The following is a 26619-nucleotide window of genomic DNA, read 5'->3' on the forward strand; positions in this document are numbered from 1 at the left end:
ACATGGGTTGCTGAAGACCATTTCTCACCCGTATCTTTATGGGGATCCTTGAAATGAGGCTCATGAAACGAGCAATGTATATTTCATGTTTTTCAACCACCAAGACTTTAATCTCTTCACTTACTTTTTTGAAGGAGGACTTGGATGCATTGATCCCCCCTAACCAGATCTTGTCGAGGAGCGACTTGCAGGCTTGCTGGGAAATGAACCCGCGACTCTTCAGCTGTACCGCCAGCTGCAGACAGGACTTGTTCCCCCACCACTTGGTCCTCCGCAGCAGCAAATTGAACGTTTCCTCTTCATCCACCTCATAACATTTTTTCAACATTTCCACTGCCAAGTCATCAAACTTTCTAAAAAAGTTGAATTAAAAGTCAAAGCATTGAGGCACTCCAGTGTTTGTGACAACTTTGACAGACAAATGTGTATCTGCATTCAAGGTAAGTTTGTCTGTTTGTTTGTTTGTTTGTTTGTTTGTTGTTTAACGCCGCACTCAGCAATATTCCAGCTATATGACAGCTGTCTGTAAATAATCGAGTCTGGACCAGACAATCCAGTGACATTTGGGATCAATGACATGCATCAACCAAGTCAGCAAGCCTGACCACCCGATCCCGTTAGTCGCCTCTTATGACAAGCATGGGTTCCTAAAGACCTATTCTACCCCGGATCTTCATGGGCTCACCATAAGTGAAATCTGTAATAATTCTGTCAAAGTATGTATCAAGCTGTTCCCGAGCATTACTGTGCAATAACAGCACTTCTGATTTTAAGACCACAAAACAATTAAAACCCCTCTCATAATTTTCAGCCCAAAACAATGTCAGGTCAATAAAAAGCATAAAACACTATTCTTTGATATAGACAGTAGTGGCATATATAAAATGTATAAAAATATAAAAAATTGGAAACTTATGTTTGTACCAATTCAATATCAAACCTAAACCACATATATATTAGTGTGAATAGCTTTCAGATCAGTGCCATGGGTTTGAAAGCATTGACAAATAGGTAACTAGACAGAACACATCTTTCCGAGGAAAGAGAGTTAACTGACTTTAAAAGTCCAGTTTCCACCCTTGCCGAACAAGCCTGGAATAACTGGGCTCGATCGTAGCGCCACCAGTGGCTATTACCAATTATGTCTCTTCTAAGCCTCTCCTATGGACCAATCAGATTCCATCTGTCGTATCACTTGCGTTTGTTTCACACAAAATGGTGGCGCCCAGTCAGGACGATATTCTCGATAATCGAGATCTATAATGTGATAAAATGGGTCGATAAATCGCGAAATGCATCAAAACATGTCAGCACCTTGATTAAAAACATGAAAAGATTTGGAAAATATCTGCTGACAACAAGTCGGCGGTGCACATGCTTTGCAAATTCTGCGTTTACAAACCGAATTTCGATTTCGGTGCGCGATTTTGAATGGACTATGCATAGACTCGTTAGTCAAGCCAAAATGTAACTCAATACCAGCCTAGTTTGGCAAGGGTGGAAACTGGACTTTTATATCCAGTTAACTCTCTTGCCTCGGGAAGATGGACAGAACAATGATGACACCTATACTGTAGATGCAGATGACAAACTGGTGATACACTGATTCACAACTCTGGAAATAGTGGGCTGAGTGACACCTCGATCATCTGCATACCACAACTGAAACTTTCCCGTTGCAAATTACCTTAAAGTGATCAGCGTCTTTTGTATCTCGTCAAGTGCGTGGTTACAGTTAGTTGCAGGCTCAACGTCAGCTGCAATTAATTAGCTACGTACCTAATGCCATTTCCATCTAAACGGTATCGCCGTGTTAACTCCTCATAGTTGTATTCAACAAGACTTTGTCTTCTTTGATGAAACGAACGACGCCCTAGCGGTACGGCAGCCATTTTGTTTATTGACTTCAGTCAAACACCTTGTAGTTAAGCCTACCACTACCCAGTCAGAAAACTTAAGCCTAAGTTGCTTCATGTATATGACTTAAGTCAAATCTTAAAACTTAAATCAGAATAGGTGAAAAACGCTTTTTTGCAAGACTTATTTTTGTTTTTTCAGACTTAAGTTCTTTTATGAATACCACCCCAGGCCATGGGACAAGCTTTAGGGTGTGTTAAACACTCTGCCCTAAAACATCCATGTCTCCATTTCGGGTATTGGACACAGTGAGTGACCAAGGTTATAAGTTGAGGAAATAAAATATTAGCTGTGTGAGGAATACCAACCTAGCATTATGGTGTAACACTGTTTCAGTGTCCAAGTTGTCTTCCATCTTTGCCAGTTCCCGCAGTACTGCCTCCCCAACCAGTGCAGTTGCTATTTTGTCCTACAAACATACATTGTCTAACACTGAACATGACAACGCCTCCCCAACCAGAGTAGGTGCTATTTTGGTCCTTCAAATATACATTGTCTAACAACTGCCTTGTTCTGTGTTAGACAATGTATAATGTGTAGAACAAAATAGCACCTGCTCTGGTTGGGGAGGCATTGTCATGTCCAGTGTTAGACAATATATAATTCTTGTGAATCCTCTACCTCTTTTACATCCTTACAGTTGCTATTTTGTCTACATTGTCAAACATACATTGTCTAACACTGAACAAGGCCTGACAACGCCTTCCCAACCAGAGCAGATGCTATTTTGTCTACAAATATTCATTGTCTAACACTGAACATGACAATGCCTCCCCAATCAGAGCAAATGCTATTATGTCTACAAACATTAAACAATAGTTACCTTATTCGACGTAATAAGTGCCCCGCTCTAATAAGCGCCCACGGCGATATTTGTGAATATATTGGCTAGGGAACAATCCCAATTAGCACCCCTTCCGGATGATCAATATTCACAAGACTTATTTTTTCGCGTATGATACGCACTCGTGTGTTATATGCAACCTTAATCATGGGCAATTAAATTCTGGAAAAATATATCTGTCGTACATGAACACGAAATTTATCTTTCAACTCTGTTTTTTTTCCACCAAAATAATATTTTGATAAGAGCCAGCTATTTCTAATTTTGAGAGTGCCCTGGGCGCTTATTACGTCGAATACGGTATCATTGTTAACAATTCTAAGAATACTACCTCTATAACATCCTTTGCCATAAATCCTGTATTTTGGTTTCAGTCACACTAACTAAATTTTCAGAGTTTCAACAGATGTCCTCTTCACTGTCAATTACACACAATTAGTTGTTCCCAATATAGTACTATAACAACTCAAGCTTTGACCTGCATAATGGCGGGAAGCCTCACTTCTTTCCAACATCTAACCACTAGACGTAGATGAATTGGGGAGGTGGGTGGGAGTACTCCTGATGTAATAGAGGTAGTATTCTTAGAATTATTAACAATAATAACTATTGTTCGATATTTAATTCTTGCGTATCCTCTACCTCTATTACATCCTTTGCCAGAATATACCAGAGGGACCCTGCAGGATCTGCCTCTACTAACTCCCTGTGTAACTGACAGTATTCCTCTTCTGGAAACCATTTAATCACTGATTCTAATCCTGACTCAAGATAATTTCTCCTGAGGACTTGAAAATCAAGAATCAGTCAAATATGTGATACCTTCACTAGAATTACCATTTCATTTGCTGAGTAATACTTGTTAGTAATAATGATGTCATTTCTGGTCAATTTCTACCAAATGACATAATTTCTTGTTAAAAATGGATTTGTGACATTGTTTCTGGTGCTGACGTCACTTCCGGTTCTGACCTCACTTCCAGTTTGTCACTTCCCTTTTATTGGATAATGACGTCTCTTATGGTCTATTTCTACCAAAAGACTTCATTTCCTGATTAGATGGACCTTGTACTGCTATTTCTGGTGCTGACGTCACTTATGATCTCCCTTCCGGTGATGACGTCACTTCCGGTTCTATCTCTTCCAGCTTTGATGTCACTTCCAGTCATCTGCACTTAGTACTAGAAGCAGTTGATACTCAAGGTGCTCCTAATCCATCCTACACTAAAATACAGGATAATCAAGGGTGTACTCACCCTCTGATGCTGCTGGTGTCAGATCCTTGAATCGAGGCATAAATCGCAGTCGAAAGGGTCATTAACAGCGGAATGGGTGGCAAGGAAGTCAGAACATGCATTCACCTCTGCCCCCGGAGATAGGATCCTGGTTTCTTGTAGTCAGACTGACGAAATGAATCCTGAGAAGACTGATGCTTGTCGTACCCCCAACTCGGTTGGAACAATCCTTCCCGGGGAAAGGGGACAAACTTATTCTTAGATGGCTGTATAAATGACAAGTCCTTCTGATCCCAGGAACGCTTCAGGGGATAGGAAGATCCATGTGCCTTAACAGCTAGGTTGATAGTTCCATTGTGTCTTGTCTGACCTTGTCTATGACATGTCCCAATTTGCCGTTAAACATCTTGGGAGCAGATATTGGTTGTGTCATTATCAACCTCTTCATTTGGTTGGAAACAGCTCTTGAACGAATCTGTGCTTGTAGTTTTTGACGCTGAACCAAAAGTAGCTGTGAAGACATCCACACCTGGGTAGAGAGTAAGTCTGCCTGCATTCTGACTATGGTGTCTAGCAGGCTGCGGATGAGTCTTTCCGGATATGCCGTCATATGATGTCTGCAACGGCAGAATGATGTGCCTGATTCAAGCATCAAACCAGTTGATATATGCGCTAATGTCCATTGAATGTCTGGATGCCATTGACAGGTCTTTGATCAATGAAGCAGGTAACAAGACTTTAGTATTAGAGTTGCGTACTAGCTTCAAAAAGTCTTCGCCCAAAACTTGATGATCTGGAAATGTCTGGTGGATGTGTTGAAATGATGTAGGATCATGACATCCTCGATATTCCGGCATCTTTGGGGGTGAATATTCTGTCATTGGAGGTTGGAGCACAGGCTTAAGGTGATATAACTCCTTAGTGAGTTCCACAAAGCTGTATCCCTCTGTATAATCCCACTGGGGTGAATCGTCAGCCTGATTACCCTCCTCATATAAGTCCGATTCCGACCCAGAATGACTGTGCGTAATTCCCGGGAGGGGTGGATGTTCGTCATAATCCATACCCTCAATCTGTTACCCTTGCAGTTCAACATCTGATGTGTCCAGGATTCTGCTATGAGTAAGGTCCGTGCGGCTTGTGATGACTGAACGTGTATGACGGAGCCCGTACAGGAATAATGGTCGGGCCTACATCAAACCGCTAGACTGTCCCATGATGTAATCTTTGTCTCAGTCAGTTGGACGGTCCGGTGCGGTCCGAGTGGTCGGCTTGGGTACCATCAGTTGATGGCGATCTTGCGGTTGAAGTGACACTCGCGTAATGGTCTGCTGGGCTATTGTGGAGTGTGTGCAGAGGCCGTACGGTGGCTTAGCTTGGGAGTATGGCCTTGCGGAACCCAGACAGGACCCAAGCGGAGATCTAGATGTCCATGTTTCACGGGAGGGTAAAGCTTGAGAGTTAGTATAATCATCTGGGGTAGGTCATACGGTTGTGGCTGTGGCCTGAACAGATGGCTGTCCCCCAAGCGGCCACTTGGCCGGAGGACTCTTCTAAGTCAATACTGTGTCTACTTCTTCTTATGCATCTCCTTGTCCTGAGTTATAGCTGAGAGCTGAGAAGCAGGACTCAAACATCGACTCCATCATCTCCTTTTGGTGTTTGATGAGTTGTTTTATAAAGTTCATAAAGAACGCAGGAGATGATTCATTCACCGGAGTAGTTGGTAGAGGCGCTGAGACAGAGGCTAAGTCAGTGTCAATAGCCGTTATGACGTCGATTTTCTTCTAAGCTGTTTCTCGTCTTCTAGCTTTAATTGAGGCTTCAGCTAGCTTGGTGAAGGCCTTCTTAGATAGAGCACTGATTGCATCTTGTCTCTTCCATGCATTTGCCCTCTCTGCACTTCCAGCAGTTGTTATGAGGATCTCCCTGATCATAAAATAGCCACACTTCTTGCAAGTAGGAGTAGTGGGAGACTCCATTACCACCTCACAAACATCTCACACCAGCTTTATACTGCACTACAATTAGCAGCTATTAATACTGACTTAATATGTCTGTTTTAAGAAAACTATAAAACAATCTCAGATTGATGTGACCAATACCAAGTGGTACATCGCTACAACTATAACAATAGAAAGAAGTAAGGTTTCCCGCCATTACGCACATCATATATATAGCTAGGGTTGCTATAGTGCTATATTGGGAACAACTAATTGTGTGTAATTGACAGTGAAGAGGACATCTGTTGAAAATCTGAAAATTGAGTTAGTGTGACTGAAGCCAAAACACAGGATTTATGGCAAAGGATGTAATAGAGGTAGAGGATTCGCAAGAGTTATACATTGTCTAACACTGGACATGACAATGCCTCCCCGGCCATAGCAGGTGCTATTTTGTCCAACAAACATACATTGTCTAACACTGAACAAGGCCTGTCAACACCTCCCCAACCAGAGCAGGTGCTATTTTGTCCAACAAAATATACATTGTCTAACACTGAACCAGGCTTGACATCGTAGATCACAACATAGATTGTAGATCAATTTTATTACCAACTTAACAAACTCACAGTTATTTCTATGAGAAAAGGTTAAGCTGTGAGAATATGGGCGAATGGCCGCCCATACTAATAATCCTCTCTCAAAAGAAAAATGCACTCTTAGATATAATGCAACTTCGCACATGAGAGATCTAATCACAACATATCCCATGATACAGCAGGAAGCCAGATGATTAAGGTTGATGACTACCTCACTCCACTTCCACAACATCATCGCAAGCTTCTGCTTGTTGGTCAGAAGTGCCCACAGGAACATCTCTTGAATCGGGGGCAGACATGACCGGAAGTCTTGCGGCTCTGGAAGAGAAGATCAACATAATTAGGACAAGCTTACAGTGAGTGAGTCAGACTGGTTTTACGCCACTTTTAGCAATATTCCAGCAATATCGTGTCGGGGGAGACCAGAAATGGGTTTAACACATTGTACCCATGTCAGGAATCGAACCCGGGTATTCTGTGTGATGAGCAAACGCTTTAACCACTAGGCTACCCAACCACCCCACAAACTTAGAGATAACAATTCCCAATACAAATGAAACTGGACATAACTGAAATGAAATGAAACTGAGAGCATAAACTAAATCAATCTTCTGTGGCAAGGGTCTTAACTGACTATAAAAGTCCAGTTTCCATCCTTGCCGAGTTACATTTTGGCTGGACTAATTAGTCTATGCATAGTCCAATCAAAATAGCGTAACGAACTAGACATCCAGTTAAAAAACATCATGGATTTCTACGTGCAGATTTCGTCGACAGGAAGATTTGCAAAGTTATGTGTACTGCCAACTGGGCATCGACAGATATTTGGCAAATCTTTTCATGTTTTTAATTAAGGTGTTCAAGTGATTTTATGCACTTCGCAGCGTAAGACCCGTTTTATACAATATAGATCATGATTATCAATCAGATCATCTTGACTGAGCACTTCCATTTTGTTTGTAGCAATTACAAGTGATAAGAGAGCTGGAATCTGATTGGTCAATAGGAGATACATAGAAGGGACATAACTCATAAACTCATAGCCACGGGTGGCCCTACGATTGAGCTATGAAATTCCAGCCCAGTTTGTCGAGGGTAGGAACTGGACTTTTACGGTCAGTTAACGCTCTTGTCTCGGGAAAATGCCATAAACTTACCTGTGAAAACTGTGTTCATATCTGAGGTGGTGACAACTGCCTGACACTGACACTGTTTGCCTGTACAGGTGAGTGGGTACCTGGTACCCAGAATATCTTGAAGAGCAGTTCGCACATCTGATACAGTATTTAATGTGAGGCAATCAGTGCACTGAAACATATAGCATATTTTATCATATAATGGTTGGGTTTCTCAGCAGGATAAAGCCAACTGATAAAAACGATATCCGTTGGGGTCATATGCAGATAGAGATGCAAATATCAAAGGTCAAGTAGGGACTACTTTCACTGTTTATAAACAAACATGGCGTAGCCCTTGTCAGAATTAACAATCAGGAATCTGGAGAAACTACTGGGATAATTGCTATCATTATGAAAAGAATAGTCAAATATACTGAAAACCAGTGTCTAATTTAGCAATGGCACTAGCCAAGCGGGATCACTTTCCATATCTGTGCTTGTAGACCTCTGTGGCTCGGAACCTTTGCCACAAATTAAGACAGGTGGATTTGGCCAAAATATGTTCGAATTGTTACCTTCTTTCGTATTATCGCTGTGCATACATCTGACTGCACTTCATAACGTTATGACAGGACAGGCCGACTGTCAACAACGTCTGACTGTGGCCAGGACGTTTCATAGACCAGGGTTAGAGTAGCTTCCCTTTGGTAAAGGGCAGTAACTCTATCGGACAGGCCGATGGATTGCCGCGAAAGGCAAGTAGAACAATTTGTGTAGGCAATAGTTGTTTTGCATATATGTAGTTACGTCACTGTATAAGAAACAGGTTTCTGTTGGAACTATATTGGCTACTGTCACTGTCTGACTGACACATCACTTACCCTCTGATGTAATATATATTAATGCGCACATTCCAGGAAAAATTGCAATGTTTAGGTAATGTTTTTGAGAGATGGAAAGTGATTTTCGAGCACAGAATTGAAGAATGACATTATATGATAAAGAGGTTATCATGCTTGAGTGTTTGGGGATGGTAAACATCCTGTATTAGGAATAAACACTACGTATTTAGCTCGCCAAGGCTTGCTAAACACAATGTTTATTCCTAACACAGGACATTTACCATCCCCAAACACACTCGTGTGATAACCTCTATGAATACACTGTAAATCAAATGATCAAACAAGCTTGCAACCACTTCTTAAATATACACTCTGATGAATGCAGGTAGTTATAAATGCAGTGTGTGTCACTGTGAAGGCTTTGGGTGAAATGGACACAGAAGTGATCTCTGGTTCCTCGTTATTTGAAACAAGGGTCATTTGGTTCCTAGATGTAGGTATATATATTTCAGTTCCTAGGATATCAAGGCTATATTAAGTGTGGTGCTACAAATTACATGTGTCACACGCGGGATCAACACGATTTTACAAGCTTAATGGGGCGTTAAACAACAAGACTGAAGGTCTAGCAGCTTACACAAATGTTCAACCAACTACAGACAAAATAGGAAAGCAAAATAGTGTCACTTCAATGTGGACCACTGCACATAAAGCCAACAGTTAATGTTAATGAAAGCCACTGTCAGAATTGATATCAAATAGTTATTATATAACCATTTTTATGAAATATTTTTCTTAATTTTTTGCCTTTTTAACATTCTGCAAAATAACACACGCCCCGCCGGCCATGAATACTGTTCAGAAAATTGAGTGCAGATGCCTCCATGAACACACAATGCTATTTAGAAAGTGGTCAAATGTGACAAAGGTTGTATTTGGGGTAACACTTTCTCAGTAGAGTACAGATACTAGTCCGATCCGGGATTGGAACCTCCGCTATATGTATTAGAAAAGGTTGTAGGTATACAGGAAAAAGTGAGAACGAAAACATCTTTCCAGCTGCTAGCCACCTGTCTGACTACTATCAGAATGTCACTTACACAAGATTTTCTTTCTTTGGCTGCTTTCAAATATTTCCTGCAGGGCCCCAGATGTTCAAACTGAAATAATGACAGAACCATTTTACCACAAAAAGTATAAAATTATGATTTGAGTGTCCTATCTTCCCAACCCTGTTGTCCAACTGTATGATGTTCATGGTGAAATGTTTCATTATCTCACCCTGTTGTACAGCTGTATGATGTTCATGGTGAAATGTTCCATTATCTCACCCTGTTGTACAACTGTATGTTATCTATGGTGAAATGTTCTAAGATCTCACCCTGTTGTACAGCTGCATAATGTTCATGGTGAAATGTTCTATGATCTCACCTTGTTCTACAGCTGTAAAGTCTCTATGGTGAAATGTTCTATGATCTCACCTTGTTCTACAGCTGTACAGTCTCTATGGTGAAATGTTCTAAGATCTCACCCTGCTGTACAGTTGTATGATGTTGTCCATGGTGAAATGTTGGTCCAGGTTGCCAAGGCCCTTCAAGATGGCCTCCACCACGGCAGCGCTGCTGTTGAACATCGTCTCCAACAGGAAGTAGGTGTGAGGGTTGATCTGTGTTCCTGACAACCACACATGCATACTTGTAGGTCTGGTGATGTCACACTGTCATACCACAATACATGTCAGGGTTCCGCTGTACAAAGTAGTCTTAGAGGTGAGGTGATCGATACTCCCATACCTTATCATAGGCTTACAACAGTCATACCACTAGGGTTGTTTTGTACCATGGCGCCCAGGCGTGGACTTATGACAGTCATACAACTAGGGTTGTTTTGTACCATGGCGCCCAGGCGTGGACTTATGACAGTCATACCACTAGGGTTGTTTTGTACCATGGCGCCCAGGCGGGGACTTACGACAGTCATAGCACTAGGGTTGTTTTGTACCAGGGCGCCCAGGCGGGGACTTACAACAGTCATAGCACTAAGTTGGTTTGAACCAGGGCTCCCAGGCGGGGACTTACGACAGTCATAGCACTAGGGTTGTTTTGTACCAGGGCGCCCAGGCGGGGACTTACAACAGTCATAGCACTAGGGTGGTTTTGTACCAGGGCGCACAGGCGGGGACTTACAACAGTCATAGCACTAGGGTTGTTTTGTACCAGGGCGCTCAGGCATGGACTTATGACAGTCATAGCACTAGGGTTGTTTTGTACCAGGGCGCCCAGGCGTGGACTTACGACAATCATAGCACTAGGTTGTTTTGTACCAGGGAGCCCAGGCCTATCAGTAAGTGCCACTGCCAAGATTTCCCAGCATTTAAACCTCACTACCCAGAACCATTTGTCTGGTAAAGCAAAAGGTACCTGGCTAAAAATGCCCTATTTCTGACTGCTCTGATGCTCTTTCCAAACCTTAGAACTACCATCATGATATCGAACAATAGTTATTATTGTTAATAATTCTAAGAATACCACTTCTATTACATCTTTGCCATAAATCCTGTATTTTGGCTTCAGTCGCACTAACTAAAATCTTCAGATTTTTAACAGACATCCTCTTTTCACAAAAAAACCAAATGGCCCTAAAAGGCTTCCGTATCAATGGGAACAAGTATGTGAAATTTCATCTTTATTGGTCTAGTGGTTTCTGAGAAGATGTTTACAGACAACAATGGAGTCAAAACTGTATTGTAATACAAACATCCATACCGTATCAAAAAAATTGGTGCAAAAGATTGTGACAAGATAGACACAATTTTTATGGATAACAACTACTTTAATACTGTGAAAAGCGATGTTTCGGTATAGATCCTTATACCGTTGTCAAGCAAGACTATCCATAAAAAAAATAAAAAATAAAAATTCAATTTTTTTGTGTCATCTTGTCATCCGTCAACTTATAAGTCATGCCTATCAAACAATTCAAAAGATTGTGGGAAAAAAGACCAAAAAATATTTTTGCAACATCATTTAGGACACAAATGGGTATATACATATAGTGATTGAACAGCTTTGAATAAACTGGGGTCCGCCTTCATGTCCATTCACACAAAGTGTAAGCCTCATGCCTGGACATTCTTACAAAGATTAAGATTTTTACTTTTTGAAAAATAAGACTTTTTAAACATATGGTATGTTATTCCGAAAACAACATACTTGCTGTATATATAGGACTGATATTTCTTTAAGAAAAACTTTGAGCCTAAACAGTTCTTAGTTTGTTGTACAATGTATAGGTATCGGCAGGTCGTTATACGACCCCCTTTCATTTATTAATCAAATAGGGCTGATATTCAAATTAATATGCATACAAATTTAGGTTATGGAATCAGAGTTATCCCCCTTCATACCATTTGACTCTAGTTTGCCTTATTGATATATATACTAGCCACATAAAGAAACTGTGCACGGAGGAAATATAGATATAAGGGCACACCATCCATATATGAAATATAGGTTTGAACACAGCAATTATTGGAGACATTCAACCGCTCATGCACGTGCCATGCGATATGACGTCTTTGATTTGGGCCTATGGACGCTCAATGTGTTACTGCATGTGCATCCTGTGCAGCTGTACACAGCATGTGCAACTCAAAATTCGCTGTCACTTTGGAAAGCATGATCTGTGGTCATTCAAAAATTCAAAACTTCTAAGGCACAGACACAAGCATATCACAAGCAAATCATGCCAAGATTGACAGCTGCACAGCGTCATGAAGCTATTGGAATGATCCGAGCGGGAATGAGGCAACAACAGGTGGCAACACATTTCCAATGCCAACGTAACACATTATCGGCATTGGTGAGGCGTTATCAGAACACAAATGACGTTGCCGACCACCCACGTTCAGGACGTCCCCGAGTAACGATGCCAAGACAGGACAGATGGATTCGAGTTACACATCTCCGACACAGGTTCCAAACGGCTGTAACGATGTCCCAGACAATTTCTGGACTGCCCCGTATCCATCCCAACACTGTCAGGAATCGCTTACGTCAGTACGGGATTCGACCACGACGCCCTGCCATACGTCCCATCCTGACACACCGTCATCGCGTAAACCGTCAAAGATGGTGTCGAAATCATGTTCGCCAACCTCGAATATGGTGGAGAAATGTTGTCTTTACAGATGAATCGAGGTTCAACATTTCCCACAGTGACGGGCGCCAACGTGTCTACCGGCGTTTGGGAGAACGTTATGCACGCAACTGTATTGTGGAGAGGAATTGTTTTGGAGGTGGCTCTGTGATGATTTGGGGTGGGACAAAAGCATGGCACCGAACCCCTTTGGTGGTTGTTCAGGGCAATCTCACCGGTGTTGGCTACAGAGATCAGATTCTGAGGCCTGTGGTCATTCCTTTCCTGCAACGTCATGGCCCGGGATTGCCATTTCAACAGGACAACGCTCGTCCTCACATGGCTAGGGTCACAATGAATTTCCTTCACCATAACAATGTCATGTTACTGCCATGGCCTGCAAATTCTCCAGATCTCTCCCCAATAAAGCATGTGTGGGATGAAATGGAGCACCGTCTGTGTCATCTTCCACATCCTCCAGATAACGTCAGTGACTTGGCACAGGACTTGAGGAGGATATGGCAGGCCATTCCCCAGGCCTGCCATGCCCATTCGCCGATGCACTGCTGTGATTCACGCACAGGGTGGTCATACCCGTTATTGTCATTTGACCCCCTACTCCATTTTGATCTTCTGACATCATCGTAACAGATGTTGTTCAGGTCCCGTTGACATTTTCTAATGGTCCGATCATTCAGCTGCTACAGCATCTGCATCATTTTGTTCTTGCTGTGTTGTATTTCAATCCAGAATATATTTTCTCCGTGCACAGTTTCTTTATGTGGCTAGTACATATAAGCTATTGAAATTTGAAACTGGCTAATACCTTTTGAGACTAGCTAGCCCACCTGGGCCCACTTGCACAAAGGGATCTTAGCACTACGACTATTGTAAGCCTACGTTAAAGCATGGAACTTAATGTCTTCTTAGCGCTAAGATCGCTTTGAGCAAGTGGGCCCAGGCCAGCAATATGGTGAGACTATTTCATACACTGATCACAGGTAACATTCAAGTGGACTTACGTTCCTGTGGATTCTCCATGTTGTGAGTGTTCCCAGTCCACATGTTCCCACTGCTGTTTGCAACGAAGGACTCCAGTAGTTTGTGTAGCTTGCTCTCCTGCTTAGCTGTAACAGCAAAGATATTAGCTATAACAGCAAGGATATTAGCTGTAACAGCAAGGATATTAGCTATAACAGCAGGAATATTAGCTGTAACAGCAAGGATATTAGCTGTAACAGCAAGGATATTCTGTAACAGCAAGGATATTAGCTGTAACAGCAAGGATATTAGCTGTAACAGCAGGAATATTAGCTGTAACAGCGAGGATATTAGCTGTAACAGCAAGGATATTCTGTAACAGCAAGGATATTAGCTGTAACAGCAAGGATATTAGCTATAACAGCAGGAATATTAGCTGTAACAGCAAGGATATTAGCTGTAACAGCAAGGATATTCTGTAACAGCAAGGATATTAGCTGTAACAGCAAGGATATTAGCTGTAACAGCAGGAATATTAGCTGTAACAGCAAGGATATTAGCTGTAACAGCAAGGATATTCTGTAACAGCAAGGATATTAGCTGTAACAGCATGGATATTCTGTAACAGCAAGGATAGTAGCAAGGATATTAGCTGTAACAGCAAGGATATTAGCTGTAACAGCAAGGATATTCTGTAACAGCAAGGATATTAGCTGTAACAGCAAGGATATTAGCTATAGCAGCAAGGATATTCTGTAACAGCAAGGATATTAGCAAGGCTATTAGCTGTAACAGCAAGGATATTAGCTGTAACAGCAGGGATATTAGCTGTAACAGCAAGGTTATTAGCTGTAACAGCAGGGATATTAGCTGTATCAGCAAGGATATTAGCTGTAACAGCAGGGATATTAGCTGTATCAGCAAGGATATTCTGTAACAGCAAGGATATTAGCTGTAACAGCAGGGATATTAGCTGTAACAGCAAGGTTATTAGCTGTAACAGCAGGGATATTAGCTGTATCAGCAAGGATATTAGCTGTAACAGCAGGGATATTAGCTGTATCAGCAAGGATATTCTGTAACAGCAAGGATATTAGCTGTAACAGCAGGGATATTAGCTGTAACAGCAAGGATATTAGCTGTAACAGCAAGGATATTAGCTGTAACAGCAAGGATAATAGCTGTAGCATTCCGAGAAAATCATGTACATATGTAATGACTCACCTTCAACTCAGCAAGGTCAATTCAGCATGAACAATTTTAGTGTTAATGATGCATGTAAGCAAGGTCATTGCAAGACAAACATACCTCGGCACAGAACTCACCTTCAACCAAGGTCATTTCAAGACAAACAGATCTAGGTGAAGACCTCAACTTCAAGTGAGCTCATTTCAAGAAAAACATATTTTGGTGAAGAACTCACCTTCAAGTGAGCTCATTTCAAGAAAAACATATCTTGGTGCAGAACTCACCTTCAAGTGAGCTCATTTCAAGACAAACATATCTTGGTGCAGAACTCACCTTCAAGTGAGCTCATTTCAAGACAAACATATTTTGGTGAAGAACTCACCTTCAAGTGAGCTCATTTCAAGACAAACATATCTTGGTGAAGAACTCACCTTCAAGTGAGCTCATTTCAAGAAAAACATATCTTGGTGAAGAACTCACCTTTAAGTGAGCTCATTTCAAGAAAAACATATCTTGGTGAAGAACTCACCTTCAAGTGAGCTCATTTCAAGAAAAACATATCTTGGTGAAGAACTCACCTGTCATTTCATGACAAACATGTCGAGGTGAATGACCCACATTTAAACAAACAAGAGCCACAGGTACACACAAGCCAAATGAAGAACAATGACAAAAACACATATGAAAATGTCAAAGATTAGAGCAAAGCCCACACAACAATCATGTCAAGGAATAGAGACTCACCTTTGAGCAAAGCCCACACAACAACCATGTCAAGGAATAGAGACTCACCTTTGAGCAAAGCCCACACAACAACCATGTCAAGGACTAGAGACTCACCTTTGCGCAAAGCCCACACAACAACCTTGTCAAACACTAGAGACTCACCTTTGAGCAAAGCCCACACAACAACCATGTCAAGGACTAGAGACTTACCTTTGAGCAAAGCCCACACAACAACCATGTCAGGGAATAGAGACTCACCTTTGCGCAAAGCCCACACAACAACCTTGTCATGGATTAGAGACTCACCTTTGAGCAAAGCCCACACAACAACCATGTCAAGGAATAGAGACTCACCTTTGAGCAAAGCCCACACAACAACCATGTCAAGGACTAGAGACTCACCTTTGTGCAAAGCCCACACAACAACCTTGACAAACACTAGAGACTCACCTTTGAGCAAAGCCCACACAACAACCATGTCAAGGACTAGAGACTCACCTTTGCGCAAAGCCCACACAACAACCATGTCAAACACTAGAGACTCACCTTTGAGCAAAGCCCACACAACAACCATGTCAAGGACTAGAGACTTACCTTTGAGCAAAGCCCACACAACAACCATGTCAAGGACTAGAGACTTACCTTTGAGCAAAGCCCACACAACAACCTTGTCATGGATTAGAGACACACCTTTGAGCAAAGCCCACACAACAACCATGTCAAGGACTAGAGACTCACCTTGGAGAAAAGCCCACACAACAACCTTGTCATGGATTAGAGACACACCTTTGAGCAAAGCCCACACAACAACCTTGTCAAGGAATAGAGACTCACCTTTGAGCAAAGCCCACACAACAACCACGTCAAGGAATAGAGACTCACCTTTGAGCAAAGCCCACACAACAACCATGTCAAGGAATAGAGACTCACCTTTGAGCAAAGCCCACACAACAACCATGTCAAACACTAGAGACTCACCTTTGTGCAAAGCCCACACAACAACCTTGACAAACACTAGAGACTTACCTTTGAGCAAAGCCCACACAACAACCATGTCAGGGAATAGAGACTCACCTTTGAGCAAAGACCACACAACAACCATGTCAAGGACTAGAGACTCACCTTTGAGCAAAGCCCACACAACAACCATGTCAAGGACTAGAGACTTACCTTTGAGCAAAGCCCACACAACAACCATGTCAAGGACTAGAGACTTACCTTTGAGCAAAGCCCACACAACAACCTTGTCATGGATTAGAGACACACCTTTGAGCAAAGCCCACACAACAACCATGTCAAGGACTAGAGACTCACCTTGGAGAAAAGCCCACACAACAACCTTGTCATGGATTAGAGACACACCTTTGAGCAAAGCCCACACAACAACCATGTCAAGGACTAGAGACTCACCTTTGAGCAAAGCCCACACAACAACCACGTCAAGGAATAGAGACTCACCTTTGAGCAAAGCCCACACAAAAACCATGTCAAGGACTAGAGACTCACCTTTGAGAAAAGCCCAGACAACAACCATGTCAAGGAATAGAGACTCACCTTTGAGCAAAGCCCACACAACGTCAAGGACTAGAGGCTCACCTTTGATCAAAGCCCAGACAACAACAATGTCAAGGAATAGAGACTCACTTTTGAGCAAAGCCCACACAACAACCATGTCATGGACTAGAGACTCACCTTTGAGAAAAGCCCACACAACAACCTTGTCATGGATTAGAGACTCACCTTTGAGCAAAGCCCACACATCAACCTTGTCATGGATTAGAGACTCACCTTTGAGCAAAGCCCACACAACAACCTTGTCAAGGAATAGAGACTCACCTTTGAGCAAAGCCCACACAACGACAAGGACTAGAGACTCACCTTTGAGCAAAGCCCACACAACAACCATGTCAAGGAATAGAGACTCACCTTTGAGCAAAGCCCATACAACAATCATGTCAAGGAATAGAGACTCACCTTTGAGCAAAGCCCACACAACAACCATGTCAAGGAATAGAGACTCACCTTTGAGCAAAGCCCACACAATGTCAAGGAATAGAGACTCACCTTTGAGAAAAGCCCACACAACAACGTCAAGGACTAGAGACTCACCTTTGAGCAAAGCCCACACAACAACCATGTCAAGGACTAGAGACTCACCTTTGAGCAAAGCCCACACAACGACAAGGAATAGAGGCTCACCTTTGAGCAAAGCCCACACAACGACAAGGAATAGAGGCTCACCTTTGAGCAAAGCCCACACAACAACCATGTCAAGGAATAGAGACTCACCTTTGAGCAAAGCCCACACAACAATCATGTCAAGGAATAGACACTCACCTTTGAGCAAAGCCCAGACAACAACCATATGCAGCCCAAGTGTCTGGGGTTGTGGGTCAAAGACAGTCAGCAGTTCAAAGTGGTTGAGTATTTCTCTGATCTTCATCTCATCACCGTCGTCATCATTAACATCCATCTCCACGTTCAGATGGTACCTAAAGTAACAAGTACAAATAGACTTAAGGCATAATGAATTAGTGTCCAAAATACAGTTTTACTTCTTCAAGCATGTCTAGCGATCAAGCAGAAAGGCATTTGATCCATTTTGAGGAATCAAAATTATGCCTTGCATAATATTTTATGCTCTCAGAATTTATTTTCATTATATTTCAAGTAAAATATTTTTAATCTTACTTAACAAATTCTGAAATTCCAGACATTTATTTTTGAACAAAAAGGATCAATTGATCCTGTAATTAACACTCATTAATATGGATTAGCTGTAGGTCTTTGTACAATATCATATAAATAAACAACATGTTTAAGAATGGACATTGATGTGTGCAAGAAATCCTAGCCATAACCTCTTAATGACAGTATGACAAATGTACCAATGATAACCGACCCGTGAAGATCCGGGTTAGAAAAGGTCTTCAGCAACCCATGCTTGTAGTAAAAGGTGACTAACGGGATCAGGTGGTCAGACTTGCATAGATCGATGCTCATGACATCAATGTATTGTCTGGTCCAGACTTGATTATTTACATACCGGCATCATATAGCTGGAATATTGCTGAGTGCGGCATTAAACAACAAACAAAACAGTGATAACCTGGTACAAAAAGTGTGTCTGTCATCAATGAGATGCCATTCTTAGGATATCACGGATCTAGTTTGCTCCCAATCCAGTCCAGTTCTCACAGAGACCGCCTCCGTGGTCTTGTGGTAGAGCGTCCGCCCGGAGAGCAGAAGGTCCAGGGTTCGATCCCGGGCCGCGTCATACAAAAAGATGCGCTCGGCATTAAGGGGCTAAAACAAGGACTGGTCAGCTCGGAGTCAGTATACTGTGTCTGAGTGGGGTATTCGTGTTAAACTGCGGCATGGTATCTCAGTGAGCTAGCACTATAAATCGGCATCAGTCCGGACTAGTACAAGCAGCCACACACACACATACACGTGCATGCACGTCGCTATATAAGTGCAATAATCTTGGACGCGACGTTAAACCCAATTTCACCTCACCTCACCTCTCACAGATTTCATTCAACTCAAAACCCATGGAACCAAAGGGTGGCAGTACTCAGTAGCTGAATAGGATATAAGAGTCTAGCAGAAGCAGACCACAACAGACTCCTCAACATTAGCTGAGGACCAAAAGAGTCATCTTTAGAATACATACAAGATACAGCTCATCCTTCCACCAACGGTATCTTAGGGGCTGGTCATTTATAGATTTTAGGGGGGGCACGGGTGGCCCAGTCGTCTAAGGTGCTGCGATTTGCTATGCAGAGTTGCGTCCCTTGGGCACCCCAGAAACCTATGATTGTGGGTTCGAATCCCGGTTTGCACTGATTATGTTTCTAGGTTTGTCAGCACCATACCCGTGCTTGTGGGTTTCACAGAAGTGGTAAACGTCTGAGACCTGCATCACTTCGGGCTTTCCTCCCACATTAAGCTGACACGACGCGATGTAACTGGAATAGTGTTAACAGCGGCCTTAAACCAAACTCACTCACTCACCATTTATTTAGGGGGATACTGTAAATCTTGAAATTAATGCGAGCGTGAATTAAAAACGAAATATGCGAGTGGTCTTTGCTCGCATTATTAAACATCACATTTATATCAACAATAAGACATTTTGGATAGCAGAAATACCAACTTAGACAAACGCTGAAAACAAACAACTATGTATTCAACATCCCTGTTTATTGAGCAGCACTTGTAAGAAGAATATAACAATGTCATTCAAACACTAATTACATCCTGTGAATTGTCACTGCTTGGGTCAAGACAAGAGTTCTACTCACTTATGTCATCACTGATCACACCTGCAAGTCCAGACAGACGCCACCCACGCAACACTGTGTCTTTGTTCTTTGCAACTGGGTCAAAGGCTGACATGAACCAGCGTGCACGTATTGTTTTAGCGGAAGTACTCTAATCAGCGCTAATAAGCGGTGCTATTTGGTGCGTGATTGGATTAATGTAAGGTTGAATTAAGGTGAGGATTCTCCTGTAAACCTGACAGAGGACATTTTCTTTAGATATAAATCCACTGATGCTTGAGAGGAGGGGGTGTCGCATTCATATTGAGTAGCATTTCTGACTTGGGACAAGCCGTCGCATTCTTTTGGAGACACATTAATTTCAAGTTTTACAGTATTGATCTCATATTTTTCATACCCCCCCCCCCCCCCCCCCCACCACCCCAAATACATGTAACCTTCTCCATGACCCCCATCCACCCATAGTTGTCATAACATTTAGGCGCCCCCCATTAATCTCACTGATCCCCCCTCTCCTAAAATACATTACTAGTCCCAAATCATGATTTAGTTTCTTACTTGAGACCCGTGAAGATCCGGGTTAGAGTAGATCTTCTGCAACCCAAAAAGCGACTGTGCTTCTTGTAAGTGGCGACTAATGGGATAGGGTGGTCAAACTCACTGACTTGTTTGATGCATGTTATTGTATCCCAATGCTCATGATGTCAATCACTGGATAGTCTGGTCCAGAATTGATTATCTACAGACCGCCATTAAGTGTGGCATTAAACAACAAACAAATAAACTTTCTTACTTGAAGCTGACTTTGCCAGTTGTGTCGAAAGTCTTGCTACAATTGGGTTTTTTTCTGAGATACACGGATGCAATCTTGTCAGCACAGCCTCCAGACCCCTGTATCAGGTAGGAAGATACAGCATCTCAGTGCTTGCTGATGCTACTTCAACAACAACTATTACCATCTCAACACAACAAGGGTGATTTTTCATCCAAACTGCCATGGCTTCTACAGCAAACTTCACTCAAGTGAGATCAAGCAATGTCGCCAAGGAAGATACCTTCAATGAAATTGCTTCACAATGATTTGAAGACCATTGTGATGTCATTGGTTACTACGACATCACAATCACATGACATCACTCATCTCTCTGCCACTGAAGCTGATTAAGCTTAAAAAAATAAAAGAACTGCATGGTTCTCAGGCAATGAAACTTTTGAAAATATAGTGCAGGTAGGCGGTGCTTTTTTTGGTTTGTTCAAAATAGTATGTGAGCAAATACACGGCGGTGTACTATCGACCTTGGAAAAGGGCCTTCTAACATAAACAAGCACACAAACTCATATTGCCACCATAACATTAGATGCGCAGTAAAGGGAAGTAACTGCGTAATTTTTTTTAGTATTTCATATTTTTTTGGAAAATGGAAATATAAACGAAACATGCAGCAGACTTTATGATGATGCGGACAGTGCCTGAGAAACAAGATTATTTTTTTTAGCCTTAGCTGTGTTCTTTAAACACTAGACACTGGTGATTACTTCAACATTTCTCAATGATACATGGCATATTAGTTTAATTAAATAGCCAGTTAATAAAATGGAGCATTATCACCAAATAATGAGAGAACACAGGAATATCCTTGATGGCACCGCTTTGTAATCTTACAGCATCAATTGAATGTAGTTAACAAGTGTGTAGCAATGGAATGCACAACAAACAATTTCTCAATTTCATTTGGACAGTAACATAAAATCATTCATATTTTACAATAGCTAACTAGAGGTTTGAAGGTAATTTAAGGTACCGACGTTTACTACAATATCTGAAAAACTATCGGACCTTCTCCTGTCAAAGTTGGTATGAGATTATTAAACAGTCGGTATATTTCATCAACAACCAGACCTGTTCGTCACGGGTGGAAACAGCCATCTGCATAATGCTACCCCTGCGTCACAGGGCCATATGACACAGTTGAACCAGTCAACTCAACTCGAAAGGGTGCACGGGAATCACACACGTTCAGACGCCCAACGCTAACACCGTATTCCCTCGTGCGTGCATGATTCCCCTGCCTCCTTTCGAGTTGAGTTGATTGGTTCAACTGTGTCATATAAATTCTCTGAATGCAGACTTGTAAAAATCCTTATGAAATATTCAAATTGTCTCTCATGCAAACCCTGAAACAAGCATATCTGAAAATATCCCAAGTAAGTATACAATACTGTGGCAAGTCTAGATTTTGTTAGTTTCAGGAATTGAAGAGATTTTCAGAAATCAAAATTGAAAACAAAATGTTAGTCTTCCACAGAGCGACCTCAACTCTGTTTACCTGAGGCAAGGACGTTAACGGACTATAAAAGTCCAGTTTATAGACTTTCCGAATTACTGGGTTTGATCGTAGTGACCAGTGACTATTACAAGTTATGTCCCTTCTATGTCCATCCTATTGACCAGTCAGATTCTACCTCTCATATCACTTACATTTCTTCACACAAAATGACGACGCCCAGTCAAGACAATCTGATCGATAATCGAAATGTATATTGTAATAAAACGGGTATTACTTTGGGAAGTGCATCAAATCACGTGAACACCTTGATTAAAAACATGAAATGATTTGGTAAATATCTGATGACGCTGAGATGGCGGTACACACGCTTTGCAAATCCTGCAACTAACTAAATTCTGTATGGCAGTTTATGAGCAAAATCTTGACTATATTACGCGAATTTGATTGGACCATGCATTGACTCGTTAGTTCAGCCAAAAAATAACTCCATAATGCCAGACTAGTTGGGCAAGGGTGGAAACTGGACATTTATAGTCAGTTAATTCCCTTGCCTCTGGAAGATGGTTTACTGTGGCAGCTTCAGCCACAAAGCTATCATCACAAATGGTCACCGAGCTAAGGATTCCTTGACTGCAATACCTTGACAATGACAACTGGTATCTGCCTCTGCAGAGCCTTGAGCACATGTGCCAGTGCCTGGGACCCACCATTCATCAATACCAACACCGTCGGGGGACCCTCACCTGAAAACAATCAATCAGAGGCAGTAACACGAGACTGTTCCGCAATCAATTATCAGTATTCTCTTAAATACTGAATTATGAGATCCTACATTGATAACATACTTCGAAAATGACTGAATCTTTTTGAAAAAATAATGTATAAACAAGATGCATAGCAAACAGATGCAACACTAAAATTGGTTAATCGAAACAAAGAAGGCAGTTCTTACTTGGCTTGTCTCATGCATAAAGACAGATTAATACTGATTTTGATGAAGAACTTAATACTTAACTGGCATCATACTTAATTTCATCTTCCCAAAGCAAGAGAGTTAACTGACTATAAAAGTCCAGTTTTCGTCTTGACTGGGCGCCACCATTTTGTGTGAAGCAAACGCAAGTGATATGAGCAGTGGAATCTGATTGGTCCATAGGAGAGGCTTAGAAGGGACATAACTGGTAATAGCCACTGGTGGCGCTACGATCGAGTCCAGTAATTCCAGCCTAGTTTGGCAAGGGTGGAAACTGGACTTTTAAAGCCAGTTAACTCTCTTGCCTCGGGAAGATGACTTAATTTCTAATAGTTAATTTGTGATATACTACTTGAAAGAAGCTAATGTCCCACAGATGACATCCTACCCTTGCCAGCTTCCTGCGGTGTTAATCTCTTTGGTCATGTGGGGAAAGTGTCCGAACTCGAATCAGAAGGTCTGTGGTTAGAATCCCATTACGGGACTCGGAAATTTTAGGGCTTCGTCAACTACATGATGATGTCACCACGGTGAAACATACCACACACATACTCCACTCTAGGGCTTGGACGAGTCCAAATTTACTACCGAGGTACCCACCCCCTTATTACCCGCCCCTACCCGGGTACCCACTGTAGGTGTCAAGAGATAGGTACAAAATGTCCGATTGGGAATCTTTTACCATAGCCCTGGCAAAATGTAATTATCTTTATTCAACTATATGAAAAGTCAGAAGGAATGGTGCATAGTCAGAAAGAAATGCAAAAATTAGTGAGTTCCAGATAATTTTGTCACTAAACAATATATCACGTGACTAACCATGGGTCCAGGTAGTCTTATGAGTACCCGGGTCCTACTCAGTACCCACCCGACCCGGGTACCTGAGCTACCCGTCCCAGCCCTACTCGACTGATGTTCCACCATATTGTAACAGCTCTGGTGTAACACATACCATGAGTTCCCTCAAATGCCTTCTCAAATGCCTTCTCAAGCATTTCTCTGAAATGATGTAGATGTTTCATGCTGACGTGGTAGGTGCCGTCATCTGCAAACAGGTAGTGGCTGAAGTATGGGGACAGGTTCCTCCCCAGAACCTCTGTCTGAGACCTGGCGCCTGGCTTTATATCCCTGTCCTGGAAACACAAGTGCCATGTCAAGATGAGAGTAGGAGGTGAGGTGAGGTGAAATTGGATTAAATGTCACCGTGTGTATGGCTGCTTGTACTAGTCCGGACTGATGCTGATAAAATAGTGCTTGCCAGTGCCGCAGTTAAACATGAATACTGACTCCGAGCCGACCAGTCCTTGTTCTAGCCCCTTAAGGCCAATTGCCAGACAGGGAAACAAGCACCATCTTTAAACATGTTTTGGTATGACACGAACGGGGATCAACCCAAGGACCTTTAGCTCTCCAGGCGGACGCTCTACCACTAGACCACTGAGGCGGTCTACCAATCACACTAGGCCATGGAGGCAGTCTCCAGGCAGATGCTCTACCACTAGGCCATGGAGGCAGTCTTCAGGCAGACGCTCTACCACTAGGCCATGGAGGCAGTCTTCAGGCAGACGCTCTACCGCTAGGCCATGGAGGCAGTCTCTGGGCAGACGCTCTACCACTAGACCACGGTGGAAGTCTCCAGGCAGACGCTCTACCACTAGACAACTGAGCAGTCTCCGGGCAGACGCTCTACCACAAGACAGCTAGGCCATGGAGGTAGTCTCCAGGAAGACGCTCTACCACTAGGCCATGGAGGCAGTCTCCAGGCAGATGCTCTACCACTAGACAACTGAGTCAGTCTCCAGGAAGACGCTCTACCACTAGGCCATGGAGGCAGTCTTCAGGCAGACGCTCCACCACAAGACAACTATGGCAGTCTCAAGGAAGACGCCCTACCACTGAGGCGGTCTCTGGGCAGACGCTCTACCACAAGACCACGGAGGCGGTCTCTGGGCAGACGGTCTACCACTAGACCATGGAGGCAGTCTCTGGGCAGACGCTCTACCTCTAGACCACGGTGGAAGTCTCCAGGCAAACGCTCTACCACTAGACAACTGAGCAGTCTCCGGGCAGACGCTCTACCACAAGACAGCTAGGCAATGGAGGCAGTCTCTGGGCAGACGTTCTACCACTAGACCACGGAGGCGGTCTTCAGGCAGACGCTCTACCTCTAGACCACTGAGACGGTCTCTGGGCAGACATTCTACCTCTAGACCACTGAGGCAGTCTCAGGAGTGACGCTCTACCACTAGGCCACAGAGGCGGTCTCAAGGCAGACGCTCTACCACAAGACCACGGAGGCGGTCTCTGGGCAGACGCTCTACCACTAGACAACTGAGGCAGTCTCCAGGCAGACGCTCTACCACTAGGCCACAGATGCGGTCTCTAGGCAGACGCTCTACCACTAGACCATTGAGGCGGTCTCTGGGAAGACGTTCTACCACTAGACCAGGGAGGCAGTCTCTGGATGGACGCTCTACCACTAGGCCACAGAGTCGGTCTCCAGGCAGACGCCCTACCACTAGACCACGGAGGCGGTCTCTGGGCAGACGCTCTACCACTAGACCATGGAGGCAGTCTCTGGGCAGACGCTCTACCACTAGACCACGGAGGCAGTCTTCAGGCAGATGCTCTACCATTAGGCCATGGAGGCAGTTTTCAGGCAGATGCTCTACCACAAGACAGCTAGGCCATGGAGGCAGTCTCTGGGCAGACGTTCTACCACTAGGCCATGGAGGCAGTCTCTGGGCAGACATTCTACCACTAGACCACGGAGGCAGTCTCCAGGCAGACGCTCTACCACTAGATCACGAAGGCGGTCTCAAGGTATAGGCTCTACCAGTAGACCACGGAGGCTGTCTCCAGGCAGACGCTCTACCACTAGACCACGGAGGCTGTCTCCAGGCAGACGCTCTACCACTAGGCCATGGAGGCAGTCTCCGGGCAGACGCTCTACCACAAGACAGCTAGGCAATGGAGGCAGTCTCTGGGCAGACGCTCTACCACTAGACCGTTGAGACGGTCTCTGGGCAGACGTTCTACCTCTAGACCACTGAGGCAGTCTCAGGAGGGACGCTCTACCACTAGGCCACAGAGGCGGTCTCAAGGCAGACGCTCTACCACTAAACCACGGAGGCGGTCTCTGGGCAGACACTCTTCCACTAGACAACGGAGGCGGTCTCTGGAGGGACGCTCTACCACTAGGCCACAGAGGCGGTCTCAAGGCAGATGCTCTACCACTGGACCACGGAGGCGGTCTCTGGGCAGACGGTCTACCACTAGACCACGGAGGCAGTCTTCAGGCAGATGGAGACCACGGAGGCAGTCTCTGGGCAGACGCTCTACCACTAAACCACGGAGGCGGTCTCTGGGCAGACGCTCTTCCACTAGACAACAGAGGCGGTCTCTGGAGGGACGCTCTACCACTAGACCAGGGAGGCAGTCTCCGGAGGGACGCTCTACCACTAGGCCACGGAGGCTGTCTTCGGGCAGATGCTCTACCACAAGAGGTCACTGAGGCAGTGTCCAGGGGGGACACTTTACCA

The 26619-nt window shown here is 43.4% G+C and overlaps 1 protein-coding gene across 3 annotated transcripts in view; it reads right to left on the bottom strand.

Annotated features, from left to right (window-relative positions):
- The window catches only part of LOC139443493 (transient receptor potential cation channel subfamily M member 8-like), a 79439-nt gene that overhangs the window by 32247 nt on the left and 20573 nt on the right, over nt 1-26619 (bottom strand). For all 3 annotated transcript variants that reach the window (XM_071224480.1, XM_071224479.1, XM_071224478.1), the window contains exons 7-17: nt 24030-24210; nt 22744-22847; nt 20610-20707; nt 17868-18022; nt 13658-13762; nt 10030-10172; nt 9599-9658; nt 7696-7846; nt 6750-6856; nt 2226-2326; nt 125-353 (exon numbers count right to left, since the gene is read on the bottom strand). In XM_071224480.1, coding sequence (XP_071080581.1) covers nt 125-353; nt 2226-2326; nt 6750-6856; nt 7696-7846; nt 9599-9658; nt 10030-10172; nt 13658-13762; nt 17868-18022; nt 20610-20707; nt 22744-22847; nt 24030-24210 — 1434 coding nt within the window. The remainder of the gene's footprint in view (nt 1-124; nt 354-2225; nt 2327-6749; nt 6857-7695; nt 7847-9598; nt 9659-10029; nt 10173-13657; nt 13763-17867; nt 18023-20609; nt 20708-22743; nt 22848-24029; nt 24211-26619) is intronic.

The sequence above is a fragment of the Haliotis cracherodii genome, unplaced genomic scaffold (assembly GCF_022045235.1).
Source record: "Haliotis cracherodii isolate W230 unplaced genomic scaffold, xgHalCrac1.p SCAF_5, whole genome shotgun sequence".
Classification (NCBI taxonomy): Eukaryota; Metazoa; Mollusca; class Gastropoda; order Lepetellida; family Haliotidae; genus Haliotis; species Haliotis cracherodii.